Source organism: Neovison vison, chromosome 11 (genome assembly GCF_020171115.1).
Source record: "Neovison vison isolate M4711 chromosome 11, ASM_NN_V1, whole genome shotgun sequence".
NCBI classification, from domain to species: Eukaryota; Metazoa; Chordata; class Mammalia; order Carnivora; family Mustelidae; genus Neogale; species Neogale vison.
This window is the reverse complement of record NC_058101.1, coordinates 29181673-29199881: the sequence shown is the minus strand read 5'-3', so window position 1 is coordinate 29199881 and position 18209 is coordinate 29181673. Positions and strand designations below refer to the sequence as shown.

General features: G+C 38.6%; 1 protein-coding gene across 1 annotated transcript in view; it reads right to left on the bottom strand.

Moving 5' to 3' along the window:
- The window catches only part of GABRA4 (gamma-aminobutyric acid type A receptor subunit alpha4), a 68387-nt gene extending 52718 nt beyond the window's left edge, over positions 1-15669 (bottom strand). Inside the window, exons 1-2 of the mRNA XM_044224677.1 lie at positions 15450-15669; positions 14925-15043 (exon numbers count right to left, since the gene is read on the bottom strand). Of these exons, the coding sequence (XP_044080612.1) occupies positions 14925-15043; positions 15450-15535 (205 nt within the window). The 5' untranslated portion in view covers positions 15536-15669. The remainder of the gene's footprint in view (positions 1-14924; positions 15044-15449) is intronic.
- Between the last annotated feature and the right edge of the window lie 2540 nt (positions 15670-18209).

The following is an 18209-nucleotide window of genomic DNA, read 5'->3' as shown; positions in this document are numbered from 1 at the left end:
AAAAAAATTACCAATTTTATAGGCAAGGAGGATAAAGAATAAATATAGATATGATATATCATGTTTTTATAGGGATCTTAAATTTTCAGTGAGATGATGCATCTCTCCAAAAATAGAAAAAAAAAATGTAGACAAAAGAACAACAGAACCAGAAAGCAGTGTTTATTTATAGGCAAAACAAACAAGCAAACAAACAAAAAATACCACCCTAGTTACTTAGGGGAATCTTGCTTCTTCAAAAACACATCACCTCCGGGCACTGTTATGACAGACAGTGCAGGGGAAAAAAAGCTTTCTGCCTTTGTAATTTTTTATAGTCCATCATCTGATCAGCCATTGAGCTGTTAAAAAGAGGAAATGTAGCTACAAGAATGAGGAGACAAACCCTAAGAGTTGTAAGGGATGCATCTTTGGAGAGCTGACAATTCTGGGAAATAACTTAAGCCCAGAAATGATTCAGGTCACCTTTAACAATCAGCAGACCATCCACTGGTGACTGAGATCAAAGATAAACTCTCCTACAAGTCAGACCTATTCACTTCTTGCCACCTACTAGCCATTTCATCTTGGGCAGGCTATTGAACCTCTCAGAAGCAGCAACCTCAGATTATAGGCAAGACTGGTGATAGGGATCAAATGAAATTTCTCATACAAAACCCTGAACACAGTGACTCTCTTACAAGAGTACGTATTAAGTAGTAGTTTCTCTTTGCTTCTGATAATGGCCACTACTAAGATTCTTTCCCAGGCCTAAATAAGATTGGTTCAGAAACAAACACATAGGTGTGTTTGGCAGAAGAAAAAGATGGAGGTGTGTTTGGCAGAAGAAAAAGGTGGGGGCATCTTGACCATGGGGGTGACACAGGTTTTAGACAAAGGAAGATTTCCACAATCTGGGTTTAGCATGGTGCTTAAAATCAGGAACTATGGAATTGAAATTTGGCTCAAACACTTTTTAAATATAATCTTAGTCAAGCCGTGAATCCTGAGAGGTAAAGGTTTTAATGAGTATTAACTGAAATTATAAATGTAAATGATTTTTCCCAGTCTCTAGAATATAATGTACTCAGTAATGATAGTAGTTATTATATATACATTTTTTATTACTAATAAAAAAAATTGTTGCCCTCTTGGATACCATTTAAATGATAGTTTATAACATTGTTTGGCCAGAAGCTAGATAATCCATACTGGAAAGAATAACATCTGTTATCAAGATGGGTTATTTCCTTTGGATACTGGTTGGGCAATTGGATTTATGCCAAGGGGCGGAGGGGAGAGAAAGAGTAGTTGGTATAGCTTAATGTCCTAGGTTTAAAGTTGTCTTCATAAAAATGAATCAGAATATTTCTCACCGTATAGAACAAAGAATGAGCCGCAGGAAGAAAAATAATTTGAAGAAGAATGAGAAAATTCTTTCTTAAATAAGTATCCTAAGAAAAATATATCCTTTTTAAGTATACTGAAAGAAAAGTCATAGATTAAATTGATCCATCATGAGCTTTCATTAAAAAAAAAAAAAAACAAGGGGCACCTGGGTGACTCAGTGGGTTGGGCCGCTGCCTTTGGCTCAGGTCATGATCTCAGGGTCCTGGGATCGAGTCCCGCATCTGGCTCTCTGCTCGGCAGGGAGCCTGCTTCCTCCTCTCTCTCTCTGCCTACCTCTCTGCCTACTTGTGATCTCTGTCAAATAAATAAATAAAATCTTTAAAAAAAAAAAAAACCTTTGGAAAACAGAGAAAATAAGTTACTTAAAATAATTAAGGTTGCATATGTCCTGAAATGATTTGACAACTGAACCACTTGCTTGATAAGATTCTTGAGAATTCAAAAGTTACTTTACTTTTTCATATATATATATATATATATATATATATTTAAAATTTTTGTTAACATACAATGTATTACTGTTTTCAGGGGTACCGGTCTGTGAATCATCAGTCTTACACAATTCTCAGCTTTCACCATAGCACATACCCTCCCCAATGTCTGTCACTCAGCTACCCTATCCCTCCCACCTCCCTCGCCTCCAACAAGCCTCAGTTTGTTTTCTGAGATTAAGAGACTCTTATGGCTTGTCTCCTTCTCTGCTTTCCTCTTGTTTCAATTTTTCCTCTCCTCTTTCAAGATCTTCTGCTTTATTTGGAATTTGAGAATCAAAAATTACTTTAAAGATCAATTTAGGGCAGTAGTTTTCAAACTTTCATGGATCAGAATCACCCAAAGGTTTGTTAAAGCAGCAATGCTGGGCCCCCACACTAGCCCTGCTGATTGAGTAGGTCTAAGGTGGAGCCTGGCAATTTGCATTTCTAGCAATTCCTTAGGTGATGCCGTTCATTTTATTCTAGTTTACAGACTGTGTTCATCTGATTTCTAGAATAGTATTTACCCAACTATGTCCTGTAAAATATTATTACTGTGTATTAAGTGTTCAATGGGAGTAAGGGAAGTATATGAGAGGAATTAGGCCAATGATATTTTTACTTACAAATTTACTTTAAGGTGTGTGGGGTTATGCTAAGTCTTGTAGTTACAGTGATTCCATGATAATAATGGGTATTTTCCAATTCTTATATAATACTTCCTTAATGATTCTTGGAAAAATATTTATGTCTGGAATTACAATCTTCATATTGTTTAGTTTGTTTGTGACATTGTTCAGTATTTGTTTTACATGATCGTCTTTGAGATTAAGTGAGATTCTAAAAATATATGATTGGAAGAGAGATTTCATTTGGACACCCACTCAATAAACATTCACTGAGTGAGCACCTGCTGAGTATCAGGTTCTGTACTAGGCCCTGGTGCTAGAGTGGTAACCAAGACTTAGGAGTTCCCTGTCTCACTGGGTGTTATATGTAGGTAATGAATCACTAAATTCTACTCCTGAAACCAGTATTACACTACATGTTAACTAACTAGAATTTAAATAAAAATTTGAAAAATAAAATAAATTTAAACACAATAAATAAATAAATAAATTCCCTGCTTCAGGGAGTTAACATGCTATTAGAAGAGTCTGAGTGTAAATAATAAAGAAATAAATTGAATGGAAGAATCTTTTTATTCATAAGAGGTACAAATCAGGCTGGTAATGGAGTAAGAGGCTGGGAAAGCCTAGATTTTTGAGCCACTCTTCAAAGTGGAAACTTTTAAATTGAGACCTGGAGGGTAAACATGAGCCACTGGAATAACAGAGAGAATTGTCATTCCAAGAATAAAGTACTGCAGGATAAAAGCTCAGAGTCAGGAGAGACCTTGCTGTGTTCAGGGAATAAAAAAGAGGCCAGTGAGGCTGGTGCAAAGCAGGTAAGGAAGAGAATGATAAGAAATGAAAGTCACATAAACAGAATGAAAACCAGTCAGTGAACAGAGACCTACTCCTGAGTCCATATTCTAAAAGGGCTTTTTAAAAAAGATTTTATTTATTTATTTGACTGAGAGAGAGAGAGATCACAAGTAGGCAGAGAGGCAGGCAGAGAGAGGGGAGAAAGCAGGCTCTCTGCAAAGCAGAGAGCTGGATGTGGGACTCGATCCCAGGACCCTGAGATCATGGCCTGAGCCGAAGGCAGAGGCTTAACCCACCGAGCCACCCAGGTGTCCCCTAAAGGGACATCTTTTAAGCAACATACTTAAAATACATGTTCTAGTGACAGTTGTTAAAACTACATGGAAAAAAAAACTTGTAGAAATCCTGGTGACAGATGGACCACACATGGAGAGGTTGTTATGGGCTGAATTATGTTCTTCCCAAATTCATATGTTGAAGTCCTAACGCCCAGTACCTCAGAATATGACTGTATTTAGAATTAGGGTCTTTAAAAAAGGAAATTAGGTTAAAATGAGGTCTTTAGGATGGACTCAAATCCAATGTGACTGGTACTCTTAAAAGAAGAGGAGATTAGGACACAAAACCACACAGTAAAAAGACCATGTGAAGACAGAGAAGATAACCATCCACAACAAAGGAGAGGACTTAGAGGAAACCAAGCCTGCTGACACCTTGATATTGCTATTGTTTAAGCTACTCTGTCTGTAGCATTTTATAATGGCCTCCCAAGCAAAAGCATACAGAAATACAAAAGAAACAATTTTCTTCTGTTCTTTCCCAAAGTTTTCTTCCTCTGATACTCAGTTCAGCTCTGCCTTGGGCTATAAGGAAGTTTGATTTTTATCCCTTAATCATTGGAAGGCCATCAAGAGTTTGAAGTAAGGAAATTATATGATTTGAATTATATTCTTTATAAAATCACTCTGGCAGTTGTTAACAGTAAATTATAGAGGAGCAAGTGTAGAGGAAGGGCTCTTATAAAAGGCTGTCTTACCAGCCTAGTTGAGAAATGATGATGGCCTACACTAGGAATGCAGCAACAAGGATGGAGGTTAACAGATCACAGGGCGTGCTGGTGTGTCACTGCTCACAGGGAAAAAGATTTTTCCCCAAAGAGAAAAGAGCCGAGATATAATAATTCTACTTATTGAAGGCCTACCCATGTGCCAGGAGGGCTACTAGCCTCTTTCCATACACTATTTCATTTAATTCTCACAACACACTCCAAGGGTGATATTATCATGAGAATTTTATGAATCTGGAAACTGAGCTCACAGAGTTTAAATATCATACGCCAGAGCCAGAATTATAACCCCCTTGTATTGATTTCCAAGTACATTCTAGCTTTACTATGGTAATGATATAATTAAATAATAAATCAGTAGCTAATTGCTTATGTAATGGCCTATTACATAATACGCCATATCTAAATTTCCTAAATTTTGTTTATGCCTAATTTCTGAGCTATGTTCTTGCAGCTCTTTCTATGCCTTTGTTCTTATCTTAGTATAGCCTATTTGGGTCTGTCTTTCTTCCCTTAACAGCAAAGATGAAATCTTAACCCTCTTTTGAACTTCTCAACTAGTATAATGCTTTGCACATACTAGGTGGTGAATATCTACATGTCTGTGTTCTTAATATCATCCCACCAGTGATTTAAAACTTCCCAAAAAGAAAAATTACTTGGATTCATTTGTTATACCAGTTAAGCTAAAAATATTTCCTGATTAAAGCAGAAAATGTGTCTTATTTATATTTGTATCCTTTCCCAGAACTCATCTCAGGCCACAATGTAATGGGTTTCCAATAAATCAGTTTTCTATGAATAATGGTCGCTATGTAATTAAGAATAATTCTCAGAGACGCTTCCCCTAACACTACTGTTTAGGACGTTCAAATCAACCTTACTAAGAGCATAATTACATAGAAACCAGATAATTTGGGGCTTGGAAGGACTTCTCATAAATGTATAACATCAAAGACATATTTTATTTTAAAAATCCTACTTCTTTGGTAATGGGGGAATGTTTTTTAATCCCCAAAATATAGTTGGCATTTTATAAGGCAAACAAAGTGATCTTCAGTAGGGTCTGAAAGAAAGAGCCAAAACTACCAAGATGAAATGCAGAGGAATATTCCCAACTTATTAATGAGTTGAACTTCAGTGGACAGTAGAGAAACAATTCACAACGTGTCAGATGATTTTCCACTGCTAACTTTACTTCAGCTGTATGGACTTGGTCAAAGGATATAACGATTTAATTTTTTCCACCAATAACAGTATCCAATTTGCTGTAACACCAGGAGAAAGACCTCAGATGTTTTGCTAATACTGAAACATGTCGATCCTTATTCCTAGTGTGTCCCCAGTTACCCACTTGAGGACATATTTCTGGTTTTTCAGCCACCTAAGATCATGCATCCAGCTACGGCTTACAAAACACAGCTGATGTGTTTCTAAAAATCAAGTACTTAGGACATATAATAACAACAAGGAATCTTGAGTGATATATTTAAAGAAATATCTAATTTTGTTTGTCACTAAAAATACAGAAATGCTAGCCTTCTTACAGAATAAACAAAGAAGAGATATCCATTGATAACACAGGAAAAACAGAGCTATCAAGTTTTACGTAGATGATATTAATAGTGTTTCCTATGTCTTATGATTCTTCTATCAATCCAGGTCAACTTTTTAAATGACTAAAGTACTTAAATACATAAGAAGAGCATTTTAAAAAATAGTGAAATATGAGCAAAAGACAAAAATGCTTCTCACAGAAGGAAAATTCTTATAGGCAATAAAGGTTTGAAAGATGTTTGACCATATTCAAAATCAGAAAATTCTAATTATTTCACAATCCAATGCCATTTCAAGTATATATATATGTATATATATATATGCACACACACATACATATATATGTATGTATATGTATGTATATGTATATGGTTGAAGGTTTTGTGGATCCTGAATCTCATATTCATTGTAAATGAGAGTTTGAATTTGTAAAACCACCACAGAAAACAGTTTGGCATTATCTCATCAAGTTGAACTCCCACTTACATGAAGATCCAGAAAAATCCATTCCTGGATATATATGCAAAAGAAACTTTTGCACATTTACAGCAGGAAATTTGGGCCAGAATATTCACAGCAACACAATCTTGGAAATAAGCAAAATGCCTACTGCCAACAGAGAAGATGAATAAACTGGTTCCTATGAAGTGGAAATATCACACAGCAGCCCAATGAATGATCTATAGCAATAGGCAACAGCAAGAATGAATCTTAGAGATACACGATTAAGTGGGAGACAAAAAAAACAAACACACACCTAAAGTTAATATAGAACATGTTCAAAACCACTAAATTTTTGTAATTGAAATTTAAATAAAAGTTGAGTTAAAGTAATATTCAAAGGAAAACTATGAAATAATTTAAAAAGGACTCAGAATGGTGGTAAGTGTGGTTGGGGCAGACAGGAGGAGAGCATGAAGGAGACACTCTTGCAGGATAAAAGTTGTCACCGTTGTGCAGTTCAATGACTTAACTGCTGTGTTTATGACAGTTCAATGGAAGGGTGGGCAGATCAAAAGAAAGTCACATATGGACCAATAACGAGAGTAATTGTTAAACAAGTATTCTTAATTCAGAATCCAGTTCTGTATACAAGAAGCTTTTAAAAAGAAACACAATAAAAACGCCTAGAAAATAATATAATGAACATTGATGTATTTTTCACCCAAAAGAAAACAAACAGCCCAGTGAAATATTATTTACATCTCCATAAAGTTACGAATAGCCGATATCTAGATTTTACAGTGCCTTTTTGGGGAAACACCAAATATCCTTGCCCTAAAGAAAATGCAAATATACAACAGTGGTGGTACATCTTTTTTGCTATACCAAGTAAATAAAAAATAAATTTCTGTTCTGGATTCTGTAGTCTCTTATCATCTCAAGGGCATCTTCCCTCCACTGTGATATTACATTATCCCCTACTAGATTATTCCAGTAGTACACAGATGTATTCTGATATTTCTAATCTTAAAAGAAGGCAACCTTCCCTCTTTCTCTTCCCCTTCACATTTTGGATTTCCAGGAAAAAACAAATCCATACACACTGCCTCGAGTTCTTCCCTTTCTTTTCACTCTGTCATCTATTGTAACCTGGTTTTCATGCTCCAGAGTCACTTAACTTCCTTTCATCAGTATCTAGTTTTCCCTATCTACAGCATTGTTTCCATGGACTTTAAAAAATAATTTAATTTCTCCCATTGGTAAAGAAACTCTCTTGATCCAACTTCTCCCTCCATGTAACCACCCCATTTCTCTGCTCCCCTGTACAAATATCCAGAGGCTCCTCCCATCCCCCCCAATCAGATTTTTACATTCACCACACCAACAAAGCTGCTCTGTCAAAATCAGCGAAGAGGTAGATATTTCTAAAAGCAGTGAACAATTTTATGTTCTGTTCTTTCTCAATCTATCAGGAGCATTAAGAAGTGAATGATCAAAAAAAAAAAAAAAGAAAAAGAAGAAGAAGAAGAAGAAGTGAATGATCAATCACACCTCCTCTTTTTACTCACCATCCAGTGTGCATACTCTGAGATTTTCCTCCTATGTCAAAGGCCCCCCTCCTCAGTCTTCTTGGGACAGAGATTCTTGTGAACTCCCCACCTCTTAACACTGGAGACTTCAGAATTCTATACCTGTGCCTCTTCCATATCATCCTTAATCTCTCTTTTTTATTTTTTAAGATTTATTTGACAGACAGAGATCACAAGTAGGCAGAGAGGCAGGCAGAGAGCGAGGAAGGAAAGCAGGCTCCCAGCTGAGCAGAGAACCCAATGCGGGGCTTGATCTCAGGACCCTGGGATCATGACCTGAGTCGACAGCAGAGGCTTTAACCCACTGAGCCACCTAGGCATCCCTCATCCTTAATCTCTTGATGGTCCCTATAGTCTTATGGCTTTAAGTACCATATATATTGACATACTAATCAGCCTGCTTTCCAGATTCATCTTCACTTAATGTCCAATAGGCATCTTGACTTAACATATCCACATACAAATTGTTCATTCACACCCCTCATCTGCTTCTGCCACAGTGTTGGCAACTCTATTTTTTAGGTGTTCAAGTCAAAAACTTTGGTGTCAGACACCTTTTTTTCTCACACTCCTCATTCTAGCTGTCATTAGTGGACCAACTCTTTGAAACCTAGCCAGAACCAGATCATTTCTTCCCACTTCACAAGCTCCATGCCTCTGGCTTGGTCAATACATCCATCATCTCTCACCTAGTTAATTATGAAAACATCTATGCATTTGCCCTTGACCCAAGGCGGCTTTTGTCACTACAACAACCAACGTGAGTCTTTGGAAATTGGGCAGTTTAGGACTTGCTCCTGTTGGAATGCCTCTAATCACTTGTGATCTGACTCAAAGTAACACTAAAGTATTTATCAGCTTGCAAAGCTTTACACAACGTCATTTTTGTATCATACCAACCCCTTCTTACTCCTCAGTCCTGTTAAACTTGACTACAGCAACTCTAACTTGCATACTTGGCAGTTTCACATAGTGTTTCTTCTAACCCAAACGTGGCTTCTCCTTTTAACCACTTAAGATCGTTGTTCAAAATATCACCTTCTCATTGAAGCTTTTCCTACTACTTTCATTAAAACTACAGCCCCTCCCCTGCTTTTTAATATTCCATAGCAGTTATCGACTTCGGACAGTATATTTTACTTATTTCTGTTGCTCATTTTCTGTCTCTTTCACTAAATTAGCTCATGAAGGCAGGCCGCTGCGTTTCTTTTGTTTACTAATGCATTTCTCGGTGCCATCCTAGAACAGTGCCTGACCCATATCATATGATTAATAAGGAGTTGATGAAAAGTGAATGAAATGAAACATCTCCATGTGTTTAGCCTTATCTTACTTAATCTTAAAAGAATTTGAGAGGCTTCTCTTCCTTCCTTCCTAAGACATTCCATTCTCTTTACTTCTAGAATTTCACAAGCTCTGAGTGCCCACTTCTATCACATTCATCCTCCTCTGACAATTCTAGGTTTTCTGCCCTTCCTCACTTGTTAGTGTTCTTTGAGGCTTGGTTCTGGTCTCCTTGCCCTTTCTATACTCATTTTTAGGGATCTATTCTCATAGTGTTGTATGTTGGTGAGACTCTTGTGTATCTGCAGTTAAAACTCTTTTGTGATATCCAGATATGTACAACCACTAGGACCCCACATATTTATTCTAACATTCTTCACATATCCACACCTGATTTCTTGATTTCACCCCCATCTCTCTTCTCCCTCCTTCCCTCCTTCCTAATTTAAAAAGCACCATCCTCTACCCACTTTCTCAAAATAAAAATCTAGAAGTCATTTTTTTACTTCTCCCTCTCCTTTACCACCCATATGAAATCCATCTCCAATTATCTGTTGAATTATACCTCCAAAATGTACCTCAGTTTTTCCACTTAAATCTATCTTGACTACATCTACTGTTGTATACTAAGCCACCATTAACTTAACAAAGAAAACCTCCCCCACAACCTCAGAAAAAAAACTTCTTTGCTGGTCTCCTTGTTCCAATATTGCCCAACCTCTGTATCTAAGTTTTTCTTTTTATTATGCAGCAACCAAAGGAATCACATTACAATCTGAGTCATATCAGGTCATTCCCTCCACCGAAAAAACTCCAGTGGCTTCCAGGTTCACCAAAAAAGGATCAAAACTCTTTTACAAAGGGCCTTGCCTGCTCTGGCCTCTGCTTACCACAAGGAGCTAGACCTGTGAAATTCTTTTTCTTGTTTTGATACTACCTTCCTGGAATGCTTTTCACCAAACTCCCTTCACTGTCTGAATCACACTAACTTACCATCTACCTTAGAATCCTTACTCTTTCTTTCTTTCTTTCTTTCTTTCTTTCCTGCCTGAGAACAGCTTTTGCTTACCTTTTCCATATCCATCACCTTCAGGGCTCAACTTACAAGATATTCTTCACCATCAGAAAATTTATCTGAAATAGATCTCTTACCCAGTTAATTCTCTATCTTAGCATGCTTTTAGACTGTTCCACAGCATTATTTTTAATATTTTGTTGTTTCTTTGTTATTTTTATCTCTCTACACTGTTCAGCTCTAAAGTTCACAAGAGCTTGTGTCTGATTCAGAATAATACCTTTACAACCTCACATTGTTCCTGATACATAGTGATCTCAATATCTATTGGTTCAGCAAATGGATGTTAAATGACAGTGACAAATCAAAAGAGAATGAAGCTTTATTTTTCTGTTGCCCTGGGGATTTGAAATGTTCTTTTTGTCAACATATTTTAAAAAGTTTATTCTCTGTAGACATTCAATTAATAAGGCTAGCACACGGTTAGTACATTTTGGCTAGGATATAGATCATTTGAAAACATTGCAAGAATATTTTTATTTGTGTGGGGAACTTATTCCAAATTTACCTAAGTATAGGGGGTATAGCTCAGTGGTAGAGCATTTGACTGCAAATTTACCTAAGTGTATATACTTCTCCATATTTGCTTTTCCATTTTAAAATGTTATTAGAGCTTTAGAATAAAAGTTCTCATTTCACTCCTTTGGGGGAAATGCAGTTTTGCTTATTTTAATAACCTACTTAGGAACAAGAAGGTATGTTCATGAAAATTTCACTCTTGGTAAACAGAAGGATGTAAGAAAGCTTTAGAAGTGGATGTAGCAATAGACCAGCTTCCTGGTCTACTGGTGGTCTATTAGTAGTTTTAGGGTTCTAGAGCAATTCATTGGAACTTTTCCCAGCCTCCCCTCTAAAATAGGGATGATGCCCACCCTGCTTATCTCTTTGTGTTGTTATGAGAATCTTATTAAAATTGTATGCAAAAAGGTTTCCAAACTGTAGAGGACCTCACTAACATGAAGTCCCACTAGGCTAGTGAGCAACCTCGCAAAACTGACCTGATGGTCTGTTCCCATTTCAGGGAAGTTGTGGAAGATGATCCAAGGCAATTACCATTAGTTGAAGTATCTATTACTCCAGATCATGTGCCTCAAAAGACTGAAATGTACAAGGGTTGTGTGATCCTTCAGTATATGTAAGTGGTTAAGGGCTGGCTTCCTAAGCTATCTCCCAGAGGTTAATACCTTAGCTATGCATTTTTAAGATGGCGTAGAACAGTGTTGAAAGCAGCTAAGAGCATAGGGGAATGATTTTCTAGCTCCTTTATCGAAGGGTACACTTGCATGCCACTTCTAAGCGGGTGCAAGCTACTTCAAGATGACAGCAGACTGATTCGTCAGAGGCCAAAAGAACTACACCCCTTCAAAAGTCCCAATCTGGCTTCTCTCACCATGCCTCCTTCCTTCTCTTCTCACCTTTTCCCCTTTTCTTCTCCAATGGGAGAACATGGGAGACAAGGGAGAGGAGACCCTGGAGGGATGAAAAGAAGGGAATGATTTCAGTTCCTTTTACTTCCCTGTTGCAAGCTGTGCCGCTGAGTTAAAAATATGTAATTTAGTTTCCAAATCTATTCCAACCCCTGCCGGCCTACTGAACAATCACAAACCATCCAATTTCAATTCAAATCTTTGCTTTTAGCTTTATTTTAAATGGAACACAGCTAAGTTGTATAAACAGATATAAAGTAAATGCTCTACAAAGAGCAGAAGTAGGATTAAAGGGACCAGGAAGTAAATCTGTATTTATAGCAAACTGACCAAAGTCTGAATTGTTTTCATTTTATTTTTAAAGTGCCAAACTTTCCACAAAGCATTGAAATGTCAAAGAAGGGACCAAACTTGTGGTATCCAAGAGTCTGTGATAAGAATGAGTATTTTTCTTATTATTTTCAGCGATGCTCATTTACAACATCCTGTAAACAGATTACATGGTTTGGGCAGGTGAAAATTATGATTCCCCTGTCACATGTGGGATGCTATACCTTTACAGAGAATGACCCATTTCCAAGAAAATTAATCACGTTTACCCAAATATTTATGAGCACAGCCAAAAAAATTGTGTAAATTTTTAATAATTAAGTAACTGCTAACACTTGAAGTAAGGTGAATCCAACCTCTTCCCATAAAGCTATGAAAGTATCTCCAGGTAGATAAGGCAGATCTCTTGGCAGTGACAAGTAAGATGACTAATAATGCCATTGAGACAGTTCAGCAATCCTGTAGCTAGCCAGAATCTAGCCATGGCTTACATAGATTGATTTCATTCATTTTATTGTCTACACAATATTATGGGACAAGGTGGTTGGTGTAAGGGACGCACCTACAATGGGTTCCTTCTTCTTTTTGAGTTATACTTGTATTATAACCAATTGGGCAGATATTATTTCAACTTCTGCCATTTGGTAATAAAACCATATCACTTCAGTTATGATTTTTCACTTTATGTTCAGGCACATCAATTCTCTAATAAATACTTAAACTCATGTGATCTGGTATTTCTGTTATTTTTTTTTTCTGTACTTAAAATGTCATGTTTAAAACCTTTATGGGAGGATAAAACTTCTTTTATTGATATAATATAGTTTTCAGTGATAAAACGTCATCTGAAATATTCTCCACAAAATTCTTTTTTTGAATATAAAGTGATAATTTCCCAGTCACTTGTGAAAGATTGTGCATTGATAAATGATTCACTTCTGCAAGGAAGGCTCTTTTCAGATTTGCATGATGGCAGAATATCCTACTACTGGAGAGGCAATGTGAGAAGAACTAGGAGAATCTTTCATCCTTCTTATCCAGATTTATCACTGTCGACATGCAAAAACTCAATTAATACCCTCAACGACCCCCTATAACCTTCTCAATAAAATCCAGAAAAAGTTTGGGATCAGAAGATCTGATTTCGGGTGCCTGGGTGGCTCAGTGGGTTAAGCCGCTGCCTTTGGCTCAGGTCATGATCTCAGGGTCCTGGGATCGAGTCCCGCATCGGGCTCTCTGCTCAGCAGGGAGCCTGCTTCCTCCTCTCTCTCTCTCTGCCTGCCTCTCTGCCTACTTGTGATCTCTCTCTGTCAAATAAATAAATAAAATCTTAAAAAAAAAAAAGAAGAACTGACTTCAGCCAACCATTATGTTCTCTGTCCCTGTATAAATCACTTTCCATTTCTAATCTTCAGTGTCCTCATTTGTTTAATGAGAAGAACCAGACTCATCAGACTCCAAAAAATCATCCAGCTCTGCTCTCTCCAATTCTATTTTACTTCTGATAATTCTTTCAAACCTGAGACCATATCTAATTCTGTCCTCTGTCACGGGAATGTCCTGCTCCCTTTCACTTTCTCCACATACTCAAGTCAGGAAGCTTCATATGCTCTGCGCTGCTAATATCATGTGATGCTTGCCACATACCATCTGATATCCCCTCAGTCTTCATGGGTTTGTCTCTTAAATATACAACCTGTCCTGGCTTCACATCCTACCCATGCCACTTACCAGCTGTGAACTTGAACTGGTTACTTAACTTCCCAAGCCTCAATCTCTTCATCTGTAAAATGGGGATAGTAAGAACTTACTCTCAGTAATGCCTATAAAATGCCTGGTATATATGAAAATTCAAATAAATAAATACAATATTAATAGTTATTACTGTTATTACTGCTACTACTACTAAGAGGTTCCTTTAAGATAGAGCTTGTTTCTTCTTCAGCTCACTTTCCAGTGCACAACTAGCTCCGTGTAATTGGAAAGAACAGGGACTTGGTGGTCAGAAGACCTGAGCTCACACTTGGAGTAAAGTCTTATGTTCTCTTTGAACTGGACTGAGCGACTGAACGGGTGTTTGGGCGTCAGAATTATATCTTGAGATTCTGCGAACACAGTGCCTAGCACAATGCTTGCCACATAGATTCGCATTATATAAGCGAACAGAATATGAACATGCAAGAGAGCAGCATACAGTTAATAGATGTGCCTGTATTATAGTCATTATAAATACTTAAGGAAGAAATAAAGCTGAAACAGCTCTGACTCCAAAGTCTTAGAAGGGAAGTAAATGCCATCTCCCCAAATAAAGTAAAAATTCATCCCACTGTGGAGGAGAACAGCAAAGGACTGGGTTCTCTAGCAGAGCGGGCAGCTTCGTGCCCCAGATTCATGTCCTAGGTAGAACACGGTGGCGAGGTTTTGGCAGAGGGACAGATACCACGTGGGAGGACAAGGGACTTGGGATCAGTTGCCTCAAGTGCAACCTGCTCTGAACAAATTGGCCAGGTGCAGGGGAAGTCCATTCTCAGGGTGCAGCGCAGCTGGGCAACCGAGCCCCAAGTTCCCATTTTTGACTCTTTCCCTCCAACCTCCCCCACCCAGCAGTTAGGTCCCGGAAGGTAATTAGTGTGGGGGAGAGGCAAAGCTTCTGAGGCGGCAGGGAGATGGGAAAGTACTGGTGGGGGCGGTCTTCTTGTCAGAGGTCTCATCAAGGGGAAGGGGGTGGGGAGGGAGGGAGAGACAGAGAGACTGAGAGAGAGATTTTTCATTTTTCCACTCGAGGCATACCTAATGATACACAGACAGGCAGACCGATAGAGGGACAGACAGGACACACGTGAGCGTTTGAAATCATTCATACCCCCAAATCCAGGACGCAGCCTGTTGTCATAACCATCGAGTAAGCTGTCCAGGATGCGGGTAAAATTTTCCGGGCATAATTTCTCCTCCTTTTGGTTCTGTCCTGGGGATTCGTTTAAACTGCAAACGCAAGGGGGGGGAAAGGGAAGAAGAAGGGAAAAAAAAAAAAAAAAGGCAGAAGGGGTTGTTTTAAGAATCGATCACAGAACAGGTGGAAACAGGTTTATCTTCTAGGGAAAGAGTCTCTTGCCCCAAGCTGAAGGAGGCAGATCTGAAGGATGGGGGACAGAGAAATGGTCAAGAAAGGCGCACCCAGTGCACACGCACCCCAAAACCCGCACTCTTCTTGCATCCGGTGCCCCTTCTGCTTTCCGCGTCTACTTGGGCACAGAAAAGCCCAGCTGCGGCCCCTGACCTTACAGTCGAGACCCGAGGGTCTGCTCTGCCCTGGGAGGGGCGGCGGCCAGCGGGGGCCCGGAGCTGGCCACCTCTCCACCCCTGTGCCTCAGGACCCCAGGGAACTCACCAAGCCGCCAGGCACAGGAAGTGCAGGAGGGCGAAACTGACCCGGGAGGACGTAGCGATCGCGGGTACCTTCTTGGCAGAAACCATCTTTGCAACATGCCATACTTTAAGCCTGTTCACGTTTCCAGGCTCTCAAGATGCCCTGAGCAGGGTGCGAGGCGAGGGCAGAGGCTCTCCGCGGCGTGCGCACACTCGCGCTCACACTCGCCCGCGCTCACACTCGCCCGCGCTCAGCCAGCCCGAGCCGCGGTGGGCGCGTGTGTGCACGCGGGCCAGGGGGAGGCGGAACCTGCCTGCCATCGCCCCCTCCTTTTCTCGCTGAGCTCCCAATGTGTATGGAGAGCTATGTATACCGCTCAGCACCCTTTCGTGCCCGCACCGGGAAGCTTCGGAGGTTGACATTGGCGCGCTTGCACCGAAAGGCTGAGCAAGTTCTTTCCAACCTTTAACTCCGGTTTTCCGCCCCTCCTCACGACTGCCATCCCCATCCCCAAATGGGTCCCTGCCCCCTGCCCGCAGCATTGCTTTGCCTCCACTTTTTTCCCTCCTGACTCCCCGCCCCCTCCCTTCCTGCTGGGATTTGGATTTCACCAATGAAGCTTCTCTCTCCTTAGGCTGGTTGTTCCAGGCCCTGCTTTGTACCCATTTTCGAGGCTGGAGATGGAGAAGGAGCTGGATGACTGGAAGGGCTGGGCATGAGGATGGGAGACCATGGTGAGGACCAGGGATCAAGTATGGACAGAAACAAACTTTGGGACTCTCCCTTTCAGGTAATTTGGGGAGGGGGAACTTTGGGGAGGAGCAGGAAAACCAAGAGGATTCTTCCTAGTAAGAAGGGTTGCAATTCACTGGGCAGAAGCTTGCCAAACTGAGAAAGTGGCCTTGAGCTTCGTTCTGGGCTCAACACATCTGCCAAGCTGTTGCTGTAAAGATACCAAATTCCTTTGCTGTGGGTGCTCCTACCTGGCTTACACACTCACAACTTTGCTGCTGCATTCATTGCTGGAGAAGAAAAGAAAGGTGAAGACAAGGGACATCTGGTCAAAATCACTTTTTTTGTGACACTTGATGCTCTTTTATAATGGAGCTCACTGATTTCCAAAGATTGACCACTTTGGGAAGGAGGAAAGGATGGCTGGGGAGAGAGAGACAGGAGAAAAACAAAATGTGAGGTGTGTTTGGGGTAGGGGAGGGTTGGGAAGATAAAATGGAGGGGAATACCTCTTAGTTCACTAATGACTTGAAAGGGGACACTAAGCACTACATCTTTAGTGTTTTGTTGAACAGATAAAAGCACTTTCAACAGACCTTTTTAAAATGTTAATTATTGGTTCCCAAGGGGAAAGGTGTCTTTCACACTAATAGTGATGCACTTGGAAAGTTGCACACAATGGACTAATGACCTAAGTAATCATGTTAGTTCCCTGGAAACTATCACCACCAATAACTATTTCTGTTTAGAACTTTCATGGTTTTTCAAATTTTGTTGACTGGTGTGCTGGTTTGATATGAGAACAATCAAACCAAGGGAATTTTAGGACTTTATTTATTTTTGTTTGTTTCAATAGTCTGATTAAAATTTTCTTCACAAAAGGGAAGCTTTTCTGATTGTCAAAAGTATGTAATAGGAGAGGTATGCACTTCCATGATATTCTGTACGGTTTCCTTCATAGTGTCTGTTACACTTCTTAATTCCATACGTATCATTCTTCTCTAAACGATCCTTTGAGGGTCTGGACTAGGTAATTATTATTTATCAGTATTTATTTTTTCTTTTATTAAACTACATGGCACATAGTACAAAAATAATAAATATTTATTGAATGAACAATTAAACAAATTAATGAATTGCTTACTTCCAAATTCATCCGAATTAATTTGGATGAAATTCAAGCTTACTCTCTTGGGGAAAAAAAAGTGAAAATATTAGTGTACTCCCTTATATGCCAGGAGAGCATTTGTTTCCATAGAGTCTCTATGGAAAGACTGATAATACCTCGTATTATTATGATTATATCACATTATATTATTTCCCCATTATTAATGCTTTCCTATACTTTCTAAAACCCAAACCAGAATTTTCTATTTTTCTTACGATATCCATTTAAATTATATATATGTATATGTAATATATACATCTAAATATATATGTATATATAATATATACATCCAAATGTGCGTGTGTATATCTATATCTATATCTCAAAAAATTAATGGCTTTGGGAAAAGAGGTTTTATATTGTCAAAGATAAGTTATTTTTAAAAGTCTAGTTTTAAATATGTGAAACTAATACCTTCAAAGGTATAAAAAGAAGATTCCACCTTTCAGTGTAGTTATTTCCAATTATATTTTTGTTAACTGGTGTATAGTACTTAAGGTCAACTGAAGATAATAGTAAAGCTATATCATTTTACTTTATTTCACAGCTTTTCAATGATGTTATCCTTCATATTACTTAAAGAAGTTAGATGTTGGGTGTTACTGTCTGAAATCTTTAACAAAAATGTATTTTTGTAACTATGAATGTAACATAACTCCAACATAAAAAATTAACAACTTACTGAGGTTACAAATGTTATTAAGTTATGCTATTATTTTTTGTATAAACTTCCATCCATTATGACTCAGATTGTCAGTGAATTCTTCTGATTGCCTGTATATAACTGTACAGAAATATGAATGTATTAAATTATACTTATTGCTTCCTTATTTAAAGTTAATAAAAGTCTTTTGTTGCTATGTTTAATAGACTTTGAACTG